The 21,366-nt window shown below is 37.3% G+C and overlaps 1 protein-coding gene across 4 annotated transcripts in view; it reads left to right on the top strand.

The window, feature by feature from the left end:
- Positions 1–5,361: 5,361 nt before the first annotated feature.
- Positions 5,362–21,366, top strand: part of LOC126272155 (E3 ubiquitin-protein ligase Topors) — a 92,090-nt gene continuing 76,085 nt past the window's right edge. Inside the window, exons 1-3 of one of the 4 annotated variants that reach the window (XM_049974783.1) lie at positions 5,362–5,532; positions 6,612–6,757; positions 18,411–18,648. In XM_049974783.1, the coding sequence (XP_049830740.1) occupies positions 18,412–18,648 (237 nt within the window). In that variant the 5' untranslated portion in view covers positions 5,362–5,532; positions 6,612–6,757; position 18,411. Of the gene's footprint in view, positions 5,533–5,857; positions 6,077–6,611; positions 6,758–18,410; positions 18,649–21,366 lie in introns of those variants that run through there. The other 3 variants (XM_049974785.1, XM_049974787.1, XM_049974786.1) reach the window with 3 other exon arrangements.

Genomic DNA, 21,366 nt, shown 5'->3' with positions numbered 1-21,366 from the left:
ATTGAAATTTAAATTGAAAATTCCAGAGGTACAGGAAACGTTTTGATAAAATAACAATGAAATTACATTCTACATAAATACAACCAAAAGGAAATGGTGAAAAAAGTATCTTAGAAAACTGTAGTAAAATAAAGTATGGACTGAGTTACAGAGATTTAGAAAATTATTCATTCAAATGAAATTAGTGAACATCTATGAGAATTTATGATTACTTTAACAGAAAACGAATGACAAAGACTTGAAGAGGAAAGAACTGAAATATAAAACTATAAAAGAACTTCGATCAATTGCTGAAAAAGAAAATTTGAAGAATCATTTCAAACTTAACAAAGAAAAATTAATCAATCTTGTTATAAATCCTGTTGACAATACAAGTAACAAAGATAATGATTATCAACTGAATAAAAAATGTCTAAAAGAACTTCACCAAATCTGGAAAATGTATAAATAATAAAAAATTCTAAACTTAAAAAACGCACATAATTGATATTATCAAAAACGCTGAACGTAAAATTAATAAAGACAATGAAATGAAAAATATTGATAAGTATATTCATATAATCTGTAAAATAATTTAAAAATTGTTCAAACCATACTAAACAACAATTAATCTTATTAATAGATCTGAGAACCAAATTAATAATAATGGATATGAGAATTATTTTCAATAATGTTTAGTAGGTAAACATCAAGAAACCAAACAAAACTTAACCAGAACAATTTCCAGTTTTCAATTTTCTAGATGATGAAGATTGTTTCAAATCACCTAAACGAATTGATGCAAAATTTTCTGCTTTTAAATAGAACATAATAATTTCCTTTAAAATAGTCATGTATTATTAAGAATAACTGATTTAGAAAATTATTATCAAAAATCAATAAATCCGATATTAAACGAAATAGAAGAAATGCCAAGGAAAAATCTTGTTGGTCTTTACTTTATACAGATAGTTCAGAATTAGATATTAATAAAGACAACCCAATTTCTGGTGCTTCTCATATCGATTTAACAAGAGTAATTTAAGATAAAAAGGCTGAAGTAAAGATAAAAAACAAAGATAAAAAATGTTTTCTTTATTCAGTCAAATCAGCTATCTATCCAGCAAATGATCATGTAGAAAGAGATAATAATTATAAAAATATTGGATCAGAATTAGATGAAATTTTTGAAAAAGAGAAAATTAATTTTGCAGTTCAGTGAACACATTTTAAAAATCTGAAAAGATATCAAATATTTCAATTAATCTTTATGCACACGAAAGCAATGAAGGAGAAGAAAAAAATATTACATGTACTCTATCATACACAAAAAAACAAGAAAAACAGGTTAACCTACTTTAAAATTGCGAAGAAAATAAGTAACATTATTGTTGGATAAGAAAATTTATCTTGATTAATTAGTTCACAAGTAAATAGGAATAGACATAAAATTTACCTTTGTCATCTATGTTGAATTTTTGCTCACTATAACAATTAGACATTCATAAAAATGACTGTATAGAACATAGAGAAGCAAAAATATCTGTGCCATAATGTTATCTAAAATTGAATTTAAATATTATAACAATTTACTAAGGATACCCTTTGTAATTTATGCAGATTTCGAATGTTTATTAAAAGACATTAAATCCTGCCAAACGAAACCCTGAAAAAAATATACTAACAAATATCAAAAACATTTACCACTTTCATTCAGTTACTATGTTAAATATTCTAATGGTGATTATAAACCTTCAGTTACTTATACTGGAAATGATGCATTAAAAATTGGTTGAAATGTTAAAAGAATGATCTAGGAAAATTTCCAAAATATGTAGAGGTCATTGCAATTAACAGGAAAATATAGAGCAGATGCTCAAGAAGCCTGAAACTACCATAACCCTACATGTATTACAGCTTCTATTCATAATTAAACAAATGACATTGTTAATTTATTTAAGAAAGAATTCGCACTAGATAATTAAACTATTGATGTGATTCCAAATAAAGGAAAAAAAGTATTTCTTTTACTAAACATGTTGAAGATGGATTAATATTACAATTTTTAGATCCATTTAAATTTGTGTGTCTATGTATAAATAAATTGACCTCTAATCTTACAAACATGATTTTAGAGAGTGAGCTAAATATTATGTGGCCAATTAACTTTAATAATTAAAAAAGAAGTTCATCCTTATGAATTTATGGATTTTGAAGAACAATTGCAGGAACCTAAATTACCAAAAAAGAATGTTTTTATTCGAAAATTGTAAAAAAATTCTTTCTGATGAAGCAGATAAAAGAGTAAAATCTGTTTGGAAATACTTCAGTATTAAAAACTTAGATGAATTTACAAAATTATATAAGAAACTGATGTTTTACTTGTAGCAGATTTTTCGAAAATTTGAGAGATAAATTTATTTAATCTTATTAACTTCATCGACCTGGGTGTTTTACTGCACCGGGGTTATCTTGGGATTCTGTTGTTGTTGTGGTCTTCAGTCCTGAGACTGGTTTGATGCAGCTCTCCATGCTACTCTATCTTGTGCAAGCTTCTTCATCTCCCAGTACCTACTGCAACCTACATCCTTCTGAATCTGCTTAGTGTAGTCATCTCTTGGTCTCCCTCTACGATTTTTACCCTTCACGCTGCCCTCTAATACTAAATTGGTGATCCTTTGATGCCTCAGAACATGTCCTACCAAACGATCCCTTCTTCTGGTCAAGTTGTGCCACAAACTTCTCTTCTCTCCAATCCTATTCAATACTTCCTCATTAGTTATGTGATCTACCCATCTAATCTTCAGCATTCTTCTGTAGCACCACATTTTGGAAGCTTCTATTCTCTTCTTGTCCAAACTAGTTATCGTCCATGTTTCACTTCCATACATGGCTACACTCCATACAAATACTTTCAGAAATGACTTCCTGACACTTAAATATATACTCGATGTTAACAAATCTATTCTTCAGAAACGCTTTCCTTGCCATTGCCAGTCTACATTTTATATCCTCTCTACTTCGACCATCATCAGTTATTTTGCTTCCCAAATAGCAAAACTCCTTTACTACTTTAAGTGTCTCATTTCCCATTCTAATTCCCTCAGCATCACCCGACTTAATTCGACTACATTCCATTATCCTCGTTTTGCTTTTGTTGATCTTCATCTTATATCCTCCTTTCAAGACAGTGTCCATTTCATTCAACTGCTCTTCCAAGTCCTTTGCTGTCTCTGAGAGAATTACAATGTCATCGGCGAACCTCAAAGTTTTTATTTCTTCTCCGTGGATTTTAATACCTACTCCGAATTTTTCTTTTATTTCCTTTACTGCTTGCTCAATATACAGATTGAATAACATCGGGGAGAGGCTACAACCCTGTCTTACTCCATTCCCGACCACTGCTTCCCTTTCATGAAATGAGAAGAATCTAAATTTACTATTTCACATTCTAAATTTTTTTGGTTCGTTAGGCATGTCAAAATTTGATAAAGGCTTATTAATTTTTAAATCATTTGTTTGCAGTTTTTTTACTCTACTTCTTTTCCACTGCTAAATTAACATTTTTGTTCTTATAATTCTTTATTGCGTTTTTTCTTATTTAAGTCTGCATTTAGGAATGCTGCAGAACCACCAGCAAGTGATCCAATTGCTGCTAAATGACATAATGTGGCTAATAATAACAGTAAAAAACTACCAAAGGGTTTTTTGTTCATTAAATTTTGACAGTTTTTTCCACAACAGGTTTAGTTAATGAAACAAGTACATTTCCACCAGTTTTTTCTCTTTCTTTCTATTTTGAACATCAGTTAAAAATGATTTAATGATATTTCATTGTTCATTGTTGCATTGAAGTTTAACTTATTTTGGTTTAGTTTTGTCAATAGGTTACAAAATATCAATAATTGAAAAGTTATTCATTTATATAGATTAAAAAATAGAAAGCAAATTTTTATAAACCCCATTCATTTTTTAAACATTTAAAAACCGTTCTTCCTTTTAATTTTCCACACACTATTCATCTAACAGCAGTTGCAGAATTTTTTCCTCCTAATATATTCTTTCTTTTGCAAATAAATGAAGTTTCTTGTCTGCTTTTTATATTTTTTTCTTATTCTTTATTATCTTAACAACAATATTATGTGTTTTAAATTCTTCATCTAAAGATTAATTCCTTTATCATTTCTAGTTCATCTTTCTTCTAATTTTGTTCCTGCACATCAATAATTATAACTAAGGCAAATGCATTTCTAATGGTAATATTTTAATTTAAAAATAACTAAACGTTTTTCGTATTTTCACTTTTCATAAATGTATGCTACATGACGCTGGTTCTGGCTGCTGATGATGTCTATCTTGGAAATATTTCTAACACCAGAACCTAGATAGCCAGTATGGGTGACCTCTACAGTGACAGGACTAAGTTGGGTTAGTGGTTTGTTCTCAGGATTTAGTGCAGTGGTGGCTCAAGAAAACGACATCAACAGTCTCAGATTTTATTGTAAAACAAGCTACAGCACTCATTGAATTGTTTCATAACAACAACGACCCATAACATGTTTACAGTGCAAGCCTGGTGGTTAGAGGCAACACATAGCCAGGAATACTTACATTCGATGTCCGCAGGAGTATGTGCACCACACTACTGAACAGTGCATCTCCAATGGCGGCATTCCCGCTGGCCGTCACGTCACGTCGCGTCCTGTCAAGGCACTGTCTGGGTTCCTCGGTAACAAAGTTTTGATGGATGCCGTCACAGTGTGTTGTAGATCACGTGGCCCTCATGCGCATTTCCTCCCAATACACTACCATTCTCTTATCACCGATACTTCTTTTTGTCATGCTTTCGTTAGATCGTCATGCAAAACTCAAACAATGGAAAATCCACGATGGACTGTGACAATATTATGAAAAGGAAAGTTGCTACTCACCATAAAGCGGACATTCTGAGCCGCAGATAGGCACAACAAATAGAGTGTCACAAATAAGCTTTCGGCCTGTATGGCCTTCGTAAAAAAATAGACGACACACACGCACACAAACACACACACACTCACTCATTCAAGCAAACGCAACTCACACACACACATGTGACTGCAATGTCTGACAATCGAAGCCGGCTTCATTTGTCAGAGTCTGCAGGCGTTTGTGTATGAATTGCGTTTGCGTGCGTGTGTATCTATATCTGTCGACTATTTTTTACGTACGCCATACTGGTTGAAAGCTTATTTGTGACAGTCTTTTTCTTGTGCCCATCTGCAACTCAACGTCTTCGCTTTGGGTAGCAACTTTCCTTTTCATAATATTGTTTCGTTAGATCGTGGCTTTCGTGGTCGGTATCAGTTTTTCTGCATCTTGGTTATTCGTTCTTTGCTATAGATCCTTGTGACTTCCTATTCCTTGTTATGGACTGAAGACAGCTGAGGACAGCCATTTGAGTTAAGATCACGTGACTTGAATTGACTTGACGTGACTTAACGTGAAACAGACAGTGTGAATACAACATGACGTGACTGAAGTCTGAATTGGCCTCCAGCTTTTTAATGGCAGAAGGTAATTGGCCTAAACCAGTTGAATTCATGGATTCAACTCAGTGCTTCATGATAAATTGGGCTTCAAAATTCTGAAAATTATAGTATATGCTTTTTCATTGAATTTTTATGCACCTAGGATAAATATATCACGTTTCATTTTAAAATTATTTTATTTTTCTCGCTATTTTATCTTTACTGTAGATATTTATCAGTTGTGTTTAATAAAGTGAAATGCGATAAGTTTATTATTTAGTTAAAATTTCATTAATACCTTACGTAATTAGTCATAGTAAGGAATTTCAGTTTTCCTGCTTTATTATGTTTTTATTTTTTTGCCGAAGGTCAAAGAGTCGTTGGTGCACCGAAAAGTTTGATGTCTTTCTCCATCGTTTGAAAGTTTTGTGATTGATAGATTTGTGTTTGAGATGTTAGGTTCCAGCTGATGGTATTTGGAATAAGATTATTTATCTTAATTCAAGTATCAGAGTGTTTTGTGAGTCGTACATATAAACAATCGCTGGTCCTGTTTTCCGCATAGTTGTGTGCCGTTTCCTATATTTTGTGTAAGTGTTACACAGCCAAACAGAATATATGGGGCTGCGTTGTTTGAGATTTTAAAATCGGATTCTTATTCGTATTTCATGATATTGTGTTAGTATTCCGTGATATTATATTTGTATTTTATGATATTATAAGAATGTGCCAGAAAGATGCAGAGTGTCGAAAAGAGCGGACATCGTTATTCAGGCTTTGCATAAGAGAGTTACAATTCCATGTCATTGTATTACACGCTTTCTGTGTGTTATGAATGTATATCGGTTAGTGTTGCTGTAGAAGACAGAGCGTATTACGGTCTTCAGTGTCATTACTGTTCAACTAAAATATAGTTACGCTAACATAGGTGAACCTCTCATCTGTCATCAGTGAAGTGCCGTATGTCGCCAAGTTATCAGTTTTTATATATTGTGTTTGGCATGTATTCCTGCATTGTTAGTGAATTGTAGCTAACAGATAAGTGTGTTACATTTTTATAGTTGTGGATATTATAACGGCAGCAGCTGTTGATTGTGTGTTTATTTTATCGTAATCGTATTCCAGAATTTCATTTTGGAAGAAGAAAGTGGTAGCTGCGGCTTTTTTTTTTTTTTAGAGGAGACTGCTCGACTCAATGCTGCCGTTTCACACCAACCACTTAATTTTGACATGAACTTTGAGTAGGAAACAGTACCGAGAGATCATACAAGGTAATGTGAAAATCATATTTGCGCCGTATTAGTGATGTAGGTGTATTATATCCACGGGTTATAAGTAGTTTAGTAAGCTGTGCAAATTATGTATCTCATCATTACCTAGTCAACATATTTTGATTATGCTTCCAGTTTGCTAACTAGGTACACATACGATTAAGTAACATGTCTCTGAAGAAATGTAATATTCTAGCTACTGAAAGAAATGTTAATACGTATACTCATGAAATCAGTTGCAGCACTTGCTAAGTCAGACAATAAGTTTTCATGAAGAACAATTTGTTGTTATAGTATATATCGATGGCCACTTGGATAAAAAGGCTGTACCTTCAGTTCCCAATAAACCAGGATATAAATTCATCAGTGTTGATGTTCCTTAGAGACAGAAAATTAAAAAAAAAATTACGTCAAAGGAGGCTATTGTTTGTAAGTGGGTGTGTTCTTTTGTTTATGCACAGTGAAAATAACTTGGATGAGAAAACAAGCACGTTCTGGAAATGTATGGACATCATTAGTTCTTTGTGTGTGCCACATAGACCGAAAACAAAACAAAAACAAACTTTCGTGCATAAGTTCATTCATTTTGTCTAGTAGAGTAATGATCTGAGGCATTCTTATGTTAAGGGTACAAAGTACTAATTGCACAATGTTACTAAATATGTTATTAAGTAGTCTACATATCACAATTAAAAGACAAATAATAGAAAGCATAATTGTAAATGTAGGACTAATCATTAACTCCATTATTCGTAACGTAATAATATATAGGAAGAAAGATATTCTGGCATGAAGTGTAATGGTAGCCCACTTGGCTGTAAAATAATGTGAAGTCTCGGTGAGGTTCAGATGTTACAGTGTGATTATGAGTTCTTGAAACAAAACAATTTGAGTGTGTAATAGACATTAACACATTGATTATACAAGGTCTGTATTTATTATTAGTGTGTGACATTATGACAACATCAAAGAGGGCCATTTCTAATTTGGAAATAACTTATTTTTCCTGCGTTACTTGACAAAACATGACAGTTATATTATGTAGGAAATACTCCTACAAATATATTATTTATTCAATAATGAATCAGATTTAGGCTATCTAGGCCATCAACAGGTGTCACCTTTGTTACACAGTACAGAATGTCTGACACTAATTTGACTTCTTGGCATTCTGCTGGAACATCTTAATACAAATAAAAAATGTAAGTCCAGATCATTTTAATTTTACAAGTTATTACCAGTTTCGGTTATGTAACAACCAGATCGTTGTCAGATGTTTTTCTGAAGTAAATTACACAAAAGCAATCATAACAAAATACAATAACCTTTTACTACAGTGTCTCGTACCTTTATTATTTGTTTATTTATTCATCCAAGGATCATCTTACCAAAGATACTCAGTTTATCACCATAATATAGTGAGAAGAAACATCTCAAAAAATGTACATACACACTGAATATATACACTGAGGTGACAAACCATGGGATAGGGAAATGCACATGTACTGATGGAGCTGTCACTTGTACTCAGGTGCTTCGTGAGAGATTATGAGCACACAGTGGGAATTAATAGACTTTGAACATGGAATGGTAGTTGGAGCTAGATGCATGGGACACTCTTTTTTTGAAAATTTTTAGGGAATTCAGTATTCACAGATCCGCAGAGCCAAGAGTGTGCTGAGAAAACCAAATTTCAGGCATTACCTCTCACCACAGACAATGCAGTGGCTGACACCCTTCACATAACAGCTGGGAGTAGTGGCATTAACAGACTAGCAACACTGTAAAATATCCACAGAAGTCAATGTGGGATGTATGAAGAATGTATCCATTATGACAGTGCAGCGAAATTTGGCTTTAATGAGCTGTGGCAGTAGATGACCCACGCAGGTACCTTTGCTAATAGCACGACATCACCTGCAGTGCCACTCCTGGAACATGACCACAGTGGTTGGACTTAGACGCCTGGAAAACTGTGGTCTGGTCAGATGAGTCATGATTTTGTTTGGTAAGAGCTGATTGTAGGGTTTAAGTGTGGTGCAGCAATAGACCCAAGCTGTAAACAAGGCACTGTACAAGCTGTTGGTGACTCCGTAATGGTGTACATGAAATGGGCTGGGTCCTGTAGTCCAACTGAACCCATCATTGACTGGAAATCATTGTTTTCTGCAACTTGGAGGACATTTCCAGCCATTCATAGACTTCATGGTCCCAAACAAAGATGAAATTTTTATGGTGACAGTCATCCATATCACCAGGCCACAATTGTTCACGATTGGTTTGAAGATCATTCTGCACAATGTGGCCACGCAGATTGCCCGACAGGAATCCCATTGAATGTTTATGGAACATAATTGTGAGGTCAGTTTGTGCACAAAATCCTGCAGCAGCAACACTTTTCACAATTATGGGTGGTTACAGAGGCAGCATGGTTCAATATTTATGCAGGGGACTTCCATTGACCTGTTGAGTACATGCCATGTCGAATTACTGTGCTATGCCTGGCAAAAGGAGTTCTGATATGATATTAGGAGGCACCCCATGACTTTGGTCACCTCAGTGTATGTATCCTTTATGAGGATGATTGACTGTGACCTTGATGAAGGAACTGTTCTGCAACTTGGTTGAAGTGTTGTAGGAACACTACAGGAAACCTAAACCAGGGTGACAGGACAGGGCAAACTCCATTCTTCCGAATGTGAGGTCAATATCTTAACAATTGCAATGCCTCATGCAGGTGGTCCATGTTGTACAATGTTCTTTGATATTAACAATTTTCCCTTCATCACTGCACACCCATTGGTGGCTCCAGAGCCATGAGCTGCTATACACCTTTCACTAATTTGTCTGATTGGAAAACTGACTCCATGCCCAAATGCATGTAGTATTAGTCATGCATGTCTTCATGTTCTCCCCTCAGTCCATCTGAAAAACTGCATCAGCATCCCTCATGATGAGTGAGATCATGAACCCAGCAGAATGACAAGACACTTCTACCTTGCACTATACATGTTGGCAGATGATTTTCTTGCAAAAGGGTCATTCCATAAACAGCAATAACACAGCAACCTTGTTGTATGTTGCTGCTTTTGCTTCTGAATCCTGAGCCAGACACTCTGTGAAGACATGTTGTGCATGAACCTGTAGTTATAACCAGACAGTCTGCTCATCTGCAGATTGTCAGAGTCCGCTGGAGAGAAGTGTTGATGGCTCCTTGTGCCTGCAACAGTTTTAACATGTTCTAGCCCGCTTTTTAGCAACTCTAATGCTTCCCAACAATTGCTGCAGCTTTATCTGAAACAAGCTGTCTGCATCATCACTATTACTTGCTAAATCATGTTAAAAGAAACATAGCGAAATACATCTATGTCAACTTATATTGTACCCCAATGCCTTGCAATAACAAGTTGAAATGTTGCCACATATTATATTATAGTCTACTTATGCAATGTTTGAAATTTGGCTTGGATATCGCTTGCCCCTGTTGTGCTACCACACTTAGAAAATCCATGTTTTTCAGGTAATATTTCAAATTTTTGTGTGCATGTAACTCAGTTTTTGTGATTGATATGGGCACGATGAGTTCTGTGTGTGTTTAGGCCACTTTAAGCTTACCACAAAAAAATTTATACCCGTTTTGAGTGAATTATATTTGGCATAGAGAGCACCTACAATATGTACCTTGTAACGTATTAAGTTTTTTAATCACATTTTGGAATTTTTTATTTTCCCTCAGAAATAAGTTGTTGGTGTTTTCATTCATAGAGTGTGTTCTCTAAGTGGATGTTACTGGGTTGTAGAAATTTCACTGGACTGTGTGGAATAGTTCCAAAGTTATTAAGACCTGAAGTTAGGTCTGAAGATAGATTACCAGATGCGGGTTGCAACTTCTGGGTCACGCCACCTTCTTTCAAAAGTCATACTTCTGAACTAATTGGCAAGGGAAACTAATACTTTGTACACGAGTGTCCCACACATGGTAGAATTAGTGTACTGAATTTCAGTCAAATCTGAGACTATGACCTGGAGCCCCTGGTTGAACTGACATGGAATGACCCAAAAGCATTATAGTGTTGTAGTGTGGAAATATTACCCCTTTTCATTATGGACTGACAAATTAATCAGGGAAATCAGAAATAAAAACAACACTAGAATTGCTGAAATATCCATCAGAATAATTAAGTTTTATTACAGCGTAGTGTTTGACCTTGTGCCCTTTGAATCTACCTTCTGACACACTCCTTAGAAATTCTAAGGTGTTAATAGAGGTTTCACAAGTTCTGTGTTGACTTGCCACATCAAGTTTAGATAAAACCTCTAGCTTTCAATGAATGACAAGTTCCATAATCCTCATCAGGGGCTAAGTGTGATGTGGAACTAACATTATTCTCATTGTTATTCCCAGAGGACAGAATTGCTAGCATACATCATCATAACACAAAGACGATAACAAATAACTACATTCATATGTGATGGTAATTACTATATGTATTCCTCTGTCCTCCATACATCCTGGGAAAAAATTTATGAAAAGTGTGTGGAATCAGCAATATCGTGAACAAAACAGCATAACATTGAAAGGATGAAATGATAAATGACCCAAAAGAAGTACTTGAGAAATTCATACAGAAGTTCAGTACAAGTGGCACAAATGAAGTACATGGCTGGGCACCCAATTTTAATTTTAAACAATGGAAAGGCCAGGTTGGTATATCAACAACTACAAAAAGGATAGATTGCTACTCACTGTAAAATTACACATTGAGTTGCAAACAGGCACAATGGAAGGACGGTTACTCACTAAGCTTTTGGGCAAAGCCTTTTTCAGAAAAGAAGGGATATCTCACATGCATTCATGCAAGCAGGTACACCTCATGCAGGCATGACTGCCATCTCTGGCCATTTTAGCCAGGCTTAAACTAGTCTGTAGAATGAAAGCAGCAGTTGGAAGAAGGGCAGTGGCAGCAGTCTGTGGGTGGGGAACAGAAGAGTGCTGTCTGGTGGAGTGTGCACAAACTACTCTAGAAGGTGGCAGGTCAAGGCTCAGACAGCGTTGAGAGGCTACGGAGGAGGGAAGAGGGGGGGGGGGGGGAGACTGGAAGCAGAGGAGGTGTGTGTGTGTGTGTGTGTGTGTGTGTGTGTGTGTGTGTGTGTGTGTGTGTGTGTGTGTGTGAGAGAGAGAGAGAGAGAGAGAGAGAGAGAGAGAGAGAGAGAGAGAGAGAGAGAGAGAGAGAGAGAGAGAGAGCAACGAGGGGGGGGGGGGGCATGAATTGTAGTAAGTTACAGGGCAGAAACTATTTGGTGGAGGGTGTGGGGACAATAGAATCATATGATAACCTACTGTCCCCACACCCTCCACACAGTGGTTTACCCTCTCTGCTTGCAGGGTGTTCAGAAATTCCCGTTACAAACTTTAGGAGTTGAGGACATGCAGAGGTGAGTGAACATGTAATATTTTGAATAGGAACCCATCTGTGGAAACTTACCATTTACATTCTGTGACAGTTTCAGTTCAGGTGGTTAACTCAACATCTGCTTGAGGAACTGAATTACGCGTGATGCAGTACAGTTATCAGGCATCAATTTGAAAGGAAATGTAATGAAACAACCATTCACGCGAGGCAAATTTGTTTGTGTTAGCACTTAAACATTGTCTGTTTACATTATTCCAAAGCAAAAATGAACCCAGCATATTGTATGTGTAGAAAAGTACTGAAGCATTACAACAGCAGTTTGATATGGCAACCACAACTGTTGTTTCAGATATTGTACCTACAAAGTGTGTTCCGGTGTATTCTCTCCATCCCGCTTGGTGTCTTTTCAATTTCAAGTGCAACAACCAGAACTCGTGCAAGTAGATTTTCCTCTGGCTCTACAGGAGTCTTGTAAATTTAACTTCACGTACAACCTCCCATCAGGTGACCTGGTGTAGTACATGTCATCCTGTCTACCCTATTGCATATCAGGACAAGCAACTTTTAATAGATACCTTCCATTGTCACGGATAATTTTTTGACCATTTGAAAATCACTGAAATTCTGCCGGTGAATAGGAAATGAATAATAGCTGACACAAAAAACTGCAGACTAACATCATTAACTTCAGAACTTGACAAATTTTTAGATAAGTAATATTAAATCAAGGCACATTTCATCAAACAGAATCTATTCAACAATCTACGGCATAGTTTTAGAAAACAAAAGTGTAAGGTAACACGGTAGCAAGTTCAATACTTGATATATTAAACAAGATAATAGACAGCATTCTGGTTATGATACTATTTGATACTATTTTATTGCGTAAATTATAAGATTGCAGGATGAGAGAAATAGCCTTGAAACGACGTACCTCCTATTTAAAAGGCAGGAAACAGCACACAAAGCTAACTCATAAAAGGAATGGACAGTTGCTAAAAACTAACCTACAGGATACTTCATGTGGTGTGCCTAAAGGAAATACGTTTGGGCTTTTTCTGTCCTTGTGTCTGTGAATGATTTAACAGAATCCCAAAACTGCTAAGTTATTAAGCTGTGTGGATGACATGTCCTTTGTCAGCTGGTGCAGTAATATGCAAACTACTGCCAACAGCAGTGAAATCAGTTACAACATTCTTTCAGCTTTATGTAAGATTCTTATAAATAAAGAGAAGACAGTGACAATGCAGTTCTTCCTTAGCTATAACCTAAGTATAAATATTACTCCATTTATGAGTAAGTGCTCAAGCACGTACAGTGCAAGCCGTTACTGATTTGTTTGACCGATGGGGCTGCTAAGTCTTATACCATCTACTGCACTCCCCCGACTCTAGCCCTCCTGAGTTCAACTCGATTTCTAAACTGAAGGAAACACTTCACGGCATTAGCTTCATAACTGCTACAAATTGGTCGGGCAATAGACCGCGCAGCTCGAACTGTCAACACAACTGGCATTGCTAAGAGTATCCTACGACTTCCACATCACTGGCAACGGGCTATACACAATGCTGGTGACTACTTTGAAGGTCAGTAAAACTTTAAAACACGTATGTGTTTTGGAAAAACTGTAAATAAATAGTTGCCACTATTAAAGTTTCAACCCTTACTAAATTGGGTCTCAGACTTCCTGGACCATGTTACCTTGAGGTAAATATATTCTGAATTGATACATCTGCATATTAAGCATGCTGCGGAGATCTGGGATGGGGCACCAGCAGTCTATGCAGGCAAGTTTTTCAGACTACAAAAATGGCGGTAAGAGTGGTAGCTGAGGTAAATAAGGGAGGAATTTTCAGAAAACATAAAATAATTACCAACTACACTATTTATATCGTACATCCAGATGAACATTATACAGTGAACAGTTGTGTACATAACTACACAGGGAAAGGAAAATTTTCACAGAATTAAGGGTAGTAAAAAGATTGCAGGCTGCAGTCCAGGTACAATAGGAACAATTTCTTTTTAGAATAGACTACCATCTGTAATTAATAAGCTAGCTAATTTAAATATCTTAAAGAATAATCTGAAACACTTATTAATATAGAACTGCTCTTATTCAGCAGATGATTTCAAATTGTAATGTCTCCTTGTAAAACTGTTTGAGTGTGTAGCCAACTTGTCTCCATTACAGAAATCGGGCAATTTCTGATATTCACTTTTTGTGTCAATGTATGCATTTATCTTTACTGGTAAGAACAATTAATACAACTTTGTTTCTTGATGTATTTATGGACTAAAGCTATGAAAGCTCCTGAAAACTGAGTTGTTTGTGGACAGCAAATTAATAAAAAGATAAATTGACTGGTGTCTACTTCCATGATTTGCAGAGTTCATAACTGGTGTCTCAATTACTGTTGTTTTTGTATCAATTTCAATTGCTTTCTTAGTAACAGAGTTTTGGTAGTTTGAGAGATGAATCATAATCCTTGTATGTTGAAATATAAACTTTTATCATGAGATTGCCCAGCCACTGTGGGTTTTTCAAAATTTCTGTGTGTCACATTGAGTGTTCAACACAGAGATTAGCAAAAGTCTGTGTTGACTATGCCATGTAATTACTGCAATTTGGTCTCTCAGGTGAGATTCATTGACAGGTTTTAACAATTTTTAATTTTTCCAGCTTGCTAGGAGGCAAGTCTCATTCCTTATTTGTTTAAGACTCTTCTTGTCTTTTTCATTAAGTAACCATGAAATTGAAGACATGCTACATATTGGTCCCCCTGGCTTGATTGAACGGTTTCGCATCTTGAGTTTTGGACATAGCTTACTTAATTTCACAGACTGATGTCATCAGGTAGTTCATATTGTGAAAAAGACTGTTCTAGTGTTGAATATTAGGTTGTGGAGCACAGTTCTCACCAGATCAGTATAATGATAGCAATGTCCACTGATATACAGATCCATTCACATCTGATTTCAGCACACAGAATGACCAAGCTGTCCAGTTGCTTTCTATTGAGCAAAGATGAAAGGCAATTTTCCATGCTTTCTCACCAGAGGGTCGGTTTGAACTCCACAGTTCTTTGCTAATCATTCTTCTATTTGGGAGAAGGGGGTGTATGCACTTGCCTCTGTCCAGCATTTTAATTGACTTAACCAAATCACTTACCAGGGAAACTACAGTTCAACACTGTCTAAAAACTATAGTGCAGCTTGGCAGTTTACACACTGCCAAATCATTGGCAGGGGTGAAATAAGTGACAAGTGACAGAAAAAGAATGTTTAGTCTGGCACTTACCTACTGAGCTACACATCTGTGTACAAATATGAAAAAAAAAGTATTAACTTTGGTTTTGAATGTGTGTGTTTAAAATAAGTCAGTAAAGGAAACAAAAGAAAAATTTGGAGTAGGTATTAAAATTCATGGAGACGAAGTAAAAACTTTGAGGTTCGCCGATGACATTGTAATTCTGTCAGAGACAGCAAAGGACTTGGAAGAGCAGTTGAATGGAATGGACAGTGTCTTGAAAGGAGGATATAAGATGAACATTAACAAAAGCAAAACGAGGATAATGGAATGTAGTCAAATTAAATCGGGTGATGCTGAGGGAATTAGATTAGGAAATGAGACACTTAAAGTAGTAAAGGAGTTTTGCTATTTAGGAAGTAAAATAACTGATGATGGTCGAAGTAGAGGGGATATAAAATGTAGACTGGCAATGGCAAGGAAAGCGTTTCTGAAGAAGAGAAATTTGTTAACATCGAATATAGATTTCTGTATCAGGAAGTCGTTTCTGAAATTATTTGTTTGGAGTGTAGCCATGTATGGAAGTGAAACATGGACGATAACTAGTTTGGACAAGAAGAGAATAGAAGCTTTCGAAATGTGGTGCTACAGAAGAATACTGAAGATAAGGTGGATAGATCACGTAACTAATGAGGAGGTATTGAATAGGATTGGGGAGAAGAGAAGTTTGTGGCACAACTTGACTAGAAGAAGGGATCGGTTGGTAGGACATGTTTTGAGGCATCAAGGGATCACAAATTTAGCATTGGAGGGCAGCGTGGAGGGTAAAAATCGTAGAGGGAGACCGAGAGATGAGTACACTAAGCAGATTCAGAAGGATGTAGGTTGCAGTAGGTACTGGGAGATGAAGCAGCTTGCACAGGATAGAGTAGCATGGAGAGCTGCATCAAACCAGTCTCAGGACTGAAGACAACAACAAGGGTACAGGCAGTGAGAGGCAGTCAGCAATAGAGTTCAAGTCTAGTCTAGTCCCCCAGTTATGTCATTTCATCTCTTTCATTATATGATGTTCCTTTCTTTCTTTCTTTCTTTCTTTCTTTCTTTCTTTCTTAATCTCTCTTCCTTTTATTTCCTTTCCTTCACTTCAAAATTGAAATCAGTAGCCCAATGTGAGTTATAGTTGTCGTGTATATAGAAAGAAACTTCCACATGGGAAAAATATATTAAAAACAAAGATTCCAAGACTTACCAAGCGGGAAAGCGCCGGCAGACAGGCACAATGAACAAAACACACAAACACACACACAGAATTACTAGCTTTCGCAACCGATGGCGCTTTCCCGCTTGGTAAGTCTTGGAATCTTTGTTTTTATATATATATTCTAGCTTTCACAACCAACAGTTGCTTCTTCAGGAAAGAGGGAAGGAGAGGGAAAGACGAAAGGATGTGGGTTTTAAGGGAGAGGGTAAGGAGTCATTCCAATCCCGGGAGTAGAAAGACTTACCTTAAGGGGTGAAAAGGGCAGAGATACACACACACACACACACACACACACACACACACACACATCCATCCGCACATACATAGACACAAGCAGACATTTGTAAAGGCAAAAAGTTCGGGCAGAGATCTCAGTCGAGGCGGAAGTACAGAGGCAAAGAAGTTGTTGAAAGACAGGTGAGTATCCTGTCAGGATACTTCCCGGGACTGGATCAGACTCTGAATGTGGCTCTCCAGCAGGGATACGACTTTCTAAAATCCTGCCACTTTCTAAAATCCTGCCCCGAAATGAGACCCATCCTTCATGAAATCCTCCCCACTCCACCAAGTGTGTCTTTCCGCCATCCACCTAACCTTCATAACCTCTTGGTTCATCCCTATGAAATCCCCAAACCACCTTCCCTACCCTCTGGCTCCTACCCTTGTAACCACCCCCGGTGTAAAACCTGTCCTAAGCACCCTCCCACCGCCACCTACTCCAGTCCTGTAACCCGGAAGGTGTACACGATCAAAGGAAGAGCCACGTGTGAAAGTACCCACGTGATTTACCATTTGACCTGCCTACACTGTGACGCTTTCTATGTGGGAATGACCAGCAACAAACTGTCCATTCGCATGAATGGACACAGGCAGACAGTGTTTGTTGGTAATCAGGATCACCCTGTGGCTAAACATACGTTGGTGCATGGCCAGCACATCTTGGCACAGTGTTACACCGTCCGGGTTATCTGAATACTTCCCACCAACACCAACCTATCCGAACTCCGGAGATGGGAACTCGCCCTTCAGTATATCCTCTCTTCTCGATATCCGCCAGGCCTCAACCTCCGCTAATTTCAAGTTGCCGCCGCTCATACCTCACCTGTGTTTCAACAACTTCTTTGCCTCTGTACTTCCGCCTCGACTGACATCTCTGCCCAAACTCTTTGCCTTTACAAATGTCTGCTTGTGTCTGTGTATGTGCGGATGGATGTGTGTGTGTGTGTGTGTGTGCGTGTGCGCGCGCGCGCGCGCGCTCGAGTGTACACCTGTCCTTTTTCCCCCTAAGGTAAGTCTTTCCACTCCCGGGATTGGAATGACTCCTTACCCTTTCCCTTAAAACCCACATCCTTTCATCTTTCCCTCTCCTTCCCTCTTTCCTGACGAAGCAACCCCAGTTGCGAAAGCTCGAATTTTGTGTGTCTGTCGACCTGCCAGCGCTTTTGTTTGGTAAGTCACATCATCTCTCTCTCTCTCTCTCTCTCTCTCTCTCTCTCTCTCTCTCTCTCTCTCTCTCTCTCTCTCTCTGTGTGTGTGTGTGTGTGTGTGTGTGTGTGTGTGTGTGTGTGTGTGTGTGTGGCGTGCATGCGCACATTTAAAAAGTTTTATTTCATTATTAAGTGTTAATGATATTGTTTATTTGTGAAGAATAAGTTTTATTTAAATTATTAAATTTAGGAAGATATTAGTTATGAGTTGTATAACTAAATCTCTTTGTTTTTGAAATAGGATGGACAGGGAAACTTGCAGTACCCCACTAACTGTTCATGGAACAGTTAGTCCAAAGTCACCTTCACGCTCGCTCACAGGAAGCCCAGTGGATGACAAGACCTCGGTGTTAACACCTGTTGACCGTGCTTCACCGGAACCAAACTGTGCAATCTGTCTGGGAAAACTACAAAACAAATCTTTCACAAATAGTTGTTTGCACCAATACTGTTTCACGTGTCTACTGGAGTGGTCAAAGGTATTTATATTTACATTTCAGCAGGGATTTAAATTGGCACAGCTTGGGTGCTTTATTTACATATATTAATCTTAAGACGCCTTATGATTTGATTTGCATTGAGAGGTTATGAACTGGGCGTGGCTACTCTCGATCTACTGGTTGCTTCTCAGAACTGTGCATTACAATTTATTACTGTACTCTTATTTGCTTATTACTTTTAAGTTTGTAATTGAGCCAGGAGCTCCACTGTAATAAGTGTTACTGAGGTGTACCCTATGTCTGAAATAGTGTGTATGACTTCAAATTGTGAGTTCTGTTACTCTTAAACTCTGAAATGCTGCCACTTGAAATACTCCTCAGACAAGAGATGTAATTATTTCTTGACATGGATTACTTCATGTCTGCAGCATCTCTATGCTGAAATCTGTAAACTTTTATCACATCCCAGCTTTCTATTAAAGGATAGAAACTATTTCTCCTGATGACAGTTATGTCTACTGGTACAATCGACGATGTAAGGGAACACCATATTTACAATGAACGTTTATATATTCGACCTAATGGCCATTGTCATCAAGCCTTGGAGACATGGTGTCCATTTGGCCAGTGTACATGCACAAACTACTACTACTTCTGAACAGCTCACAGGTGTAAACTAGCCAATAACAAATGCTTTCACTATTGCCAACATATTTTCAGTGGTTAAGTAGACTTTGGGTAATACGTTGATTTACCAGAAGTAATACATTGTAGTGCATTATATCACAAATCTCCGTCCTTGAGTGAGTGGTGTCATCACACCTCTGTTAAATAAATAACTAATTTGTTAGTTCTAAACACCCTTTAGCATTGTAAAATTAAAATAGTAACATTTTGTCTCTTTATTTTATCAACTTTAAAATTATTAAACTGGAAACTATTGGCGCATAGCATTTGTACGGAGTACCATTTTCGTAGACAAAGTCATAACGTGACATAATGTGACATAATCAAAACCTATGTCAACATTCTCACTTTATTTGTACCTAGGAATAACCACAAAGAGAGCTAGTAAACCAGTTGCACATCTAATTTATACTTCAATTCTTTAGTTAAATTAGGCTAAGAAATCATTATTTAACTATGTTCATTGGACATCAAGTAAGTATTATTTCCTATTACTATTTTAATGTTGCCTAACTTCATCCTGGATCTACTTGTACGTGCACCGCTACTCTGGCAATCTTGTGAAAAACAGGATTAAACATCCAGGTAATGTAACTATTTCTGCAATGGAAGCTGTTGAATGAATGTTATGCTACCCTGTACCCCAACGATACCTCCCTGGGAGGTACTTCACTGGTTGCACCATAGGATGAAGATATGTGCCAATCCTACAGAACAGACACAACTGGCTTCACCTCCTCTTGCTCACGACATTTTTGTGAGTACTTGTGTGGTGAGCATGGGATTCCAAGCTGTTGCAGTATCTGCTTCCTTTCCCGTGGTGCAGTCTCACATCTCTGGTTATCCTTCCTGCTCTTACTCTTTCTCATGTTGGCAGTCTTTGATGTTGATCTGGCTATTCCTTCGATTCTGCCTTTCTTTCTTGAAATATCTGTTCATTCACCACGTTTATGCTGTAGGAATTTGTGGTCCCATTCTGAGTTTGACCTTCATTTTCCAAATTTTTCTGTTGTGTGGACCAACTGGGAAAGCATGCCTTAAGTAGCACATACTGCTTGTAGTGTTAAACATCATACATGCACAATACCAGCTTTGGCTCTTATCTGCACTTCAAAGCCAACCCAGTGGCCAATCCTACATGGTGGAGTTGTTATGTACCCTTTTGGTTGAGTCTCTTGTCAACACAGTGATTCCACTGCTGATGCTTGAAGCGCTACCTCCTTATGCATACCAAGAAGTAGATGCCCTTCTTCCGGGAGCACCAGGACTCCCAGTCAGTAGGTGGCATCGGGCCAGATGTTTCTCACATATAATGTATTAAATTACACCAGATCTGACTATTATGATCTGGCCATCTCATCAGACAGATATAGAAATTTCAGTGTGAATAATTATAACTCTACTGCTTTTCTTGTCATGGTTACCCCGTGGGAAGAGGAACAAGCCAGCTATCTAGGAGCAAAACAATTAACATAATACTTGGTATGTACTCGAACTGATGGGGATACTTTCACTGTGACAAAGCCTTTATTTTTTGTGGAACATATTGAAGGCAAATTAAGAGAAGTTTAGTCATTAGCCCTGCAGTGCTTCTAATGTTTACACTTTGGTCATATGTCTTCCCACTGCATGGTGGACCCAAAATGCAGTTACTGTTGATGATCACTCTACCAAGATAGTCCTTGTGAGTTCAATCACCTCTTTGTGTCAGTTGCATGGAACATCATCCTCCTCATCCACTGGTTCGTCCGGTATTCAAGAAAGAAAACAAAATAGAGGAATATAAATTTATTGATTGCCCATTGTATACCGACTCGTGTAAAAAACACAAATGCTTACATTCTGCTGATATGATGTCAAATTACACGAAAGCCACACCCATCTCTCCCACTATGTCAATTTTTTCAAAATGTATGAAGAGGCTGCTGAACTACCTTTGTCCTACCGCCATGACTTTCTCGTCAGCAGATATGCATGCCATTTGTCATGCATGCCTACCCATCTGATGCCTCCTTCTTCGATGATTCCTTTGATCGCAAGTATGGGATGCGTCCTTCTTCTCTGTTACCA

This window comes from Schistocerca gregaria, chromosome 5 (assembly GCF_023897955.1).
Source record: "Schistocerca gregaria isolate iqSchGreg1 chromosome 5, iqSchGreg1.2, whole genome shotgun sequence".
NCBI classification, from domain to species: Eukaryota; Metazoa; Arthropoda; class Insecta; order Orthoptera; family Acrididae; genus Schistocerca; species Schistocerca gregaria.
Note: the sequence above shows the minus strand (reverse complement) of the source record. Positions and strands in the feature narration are given on the sequence as shown.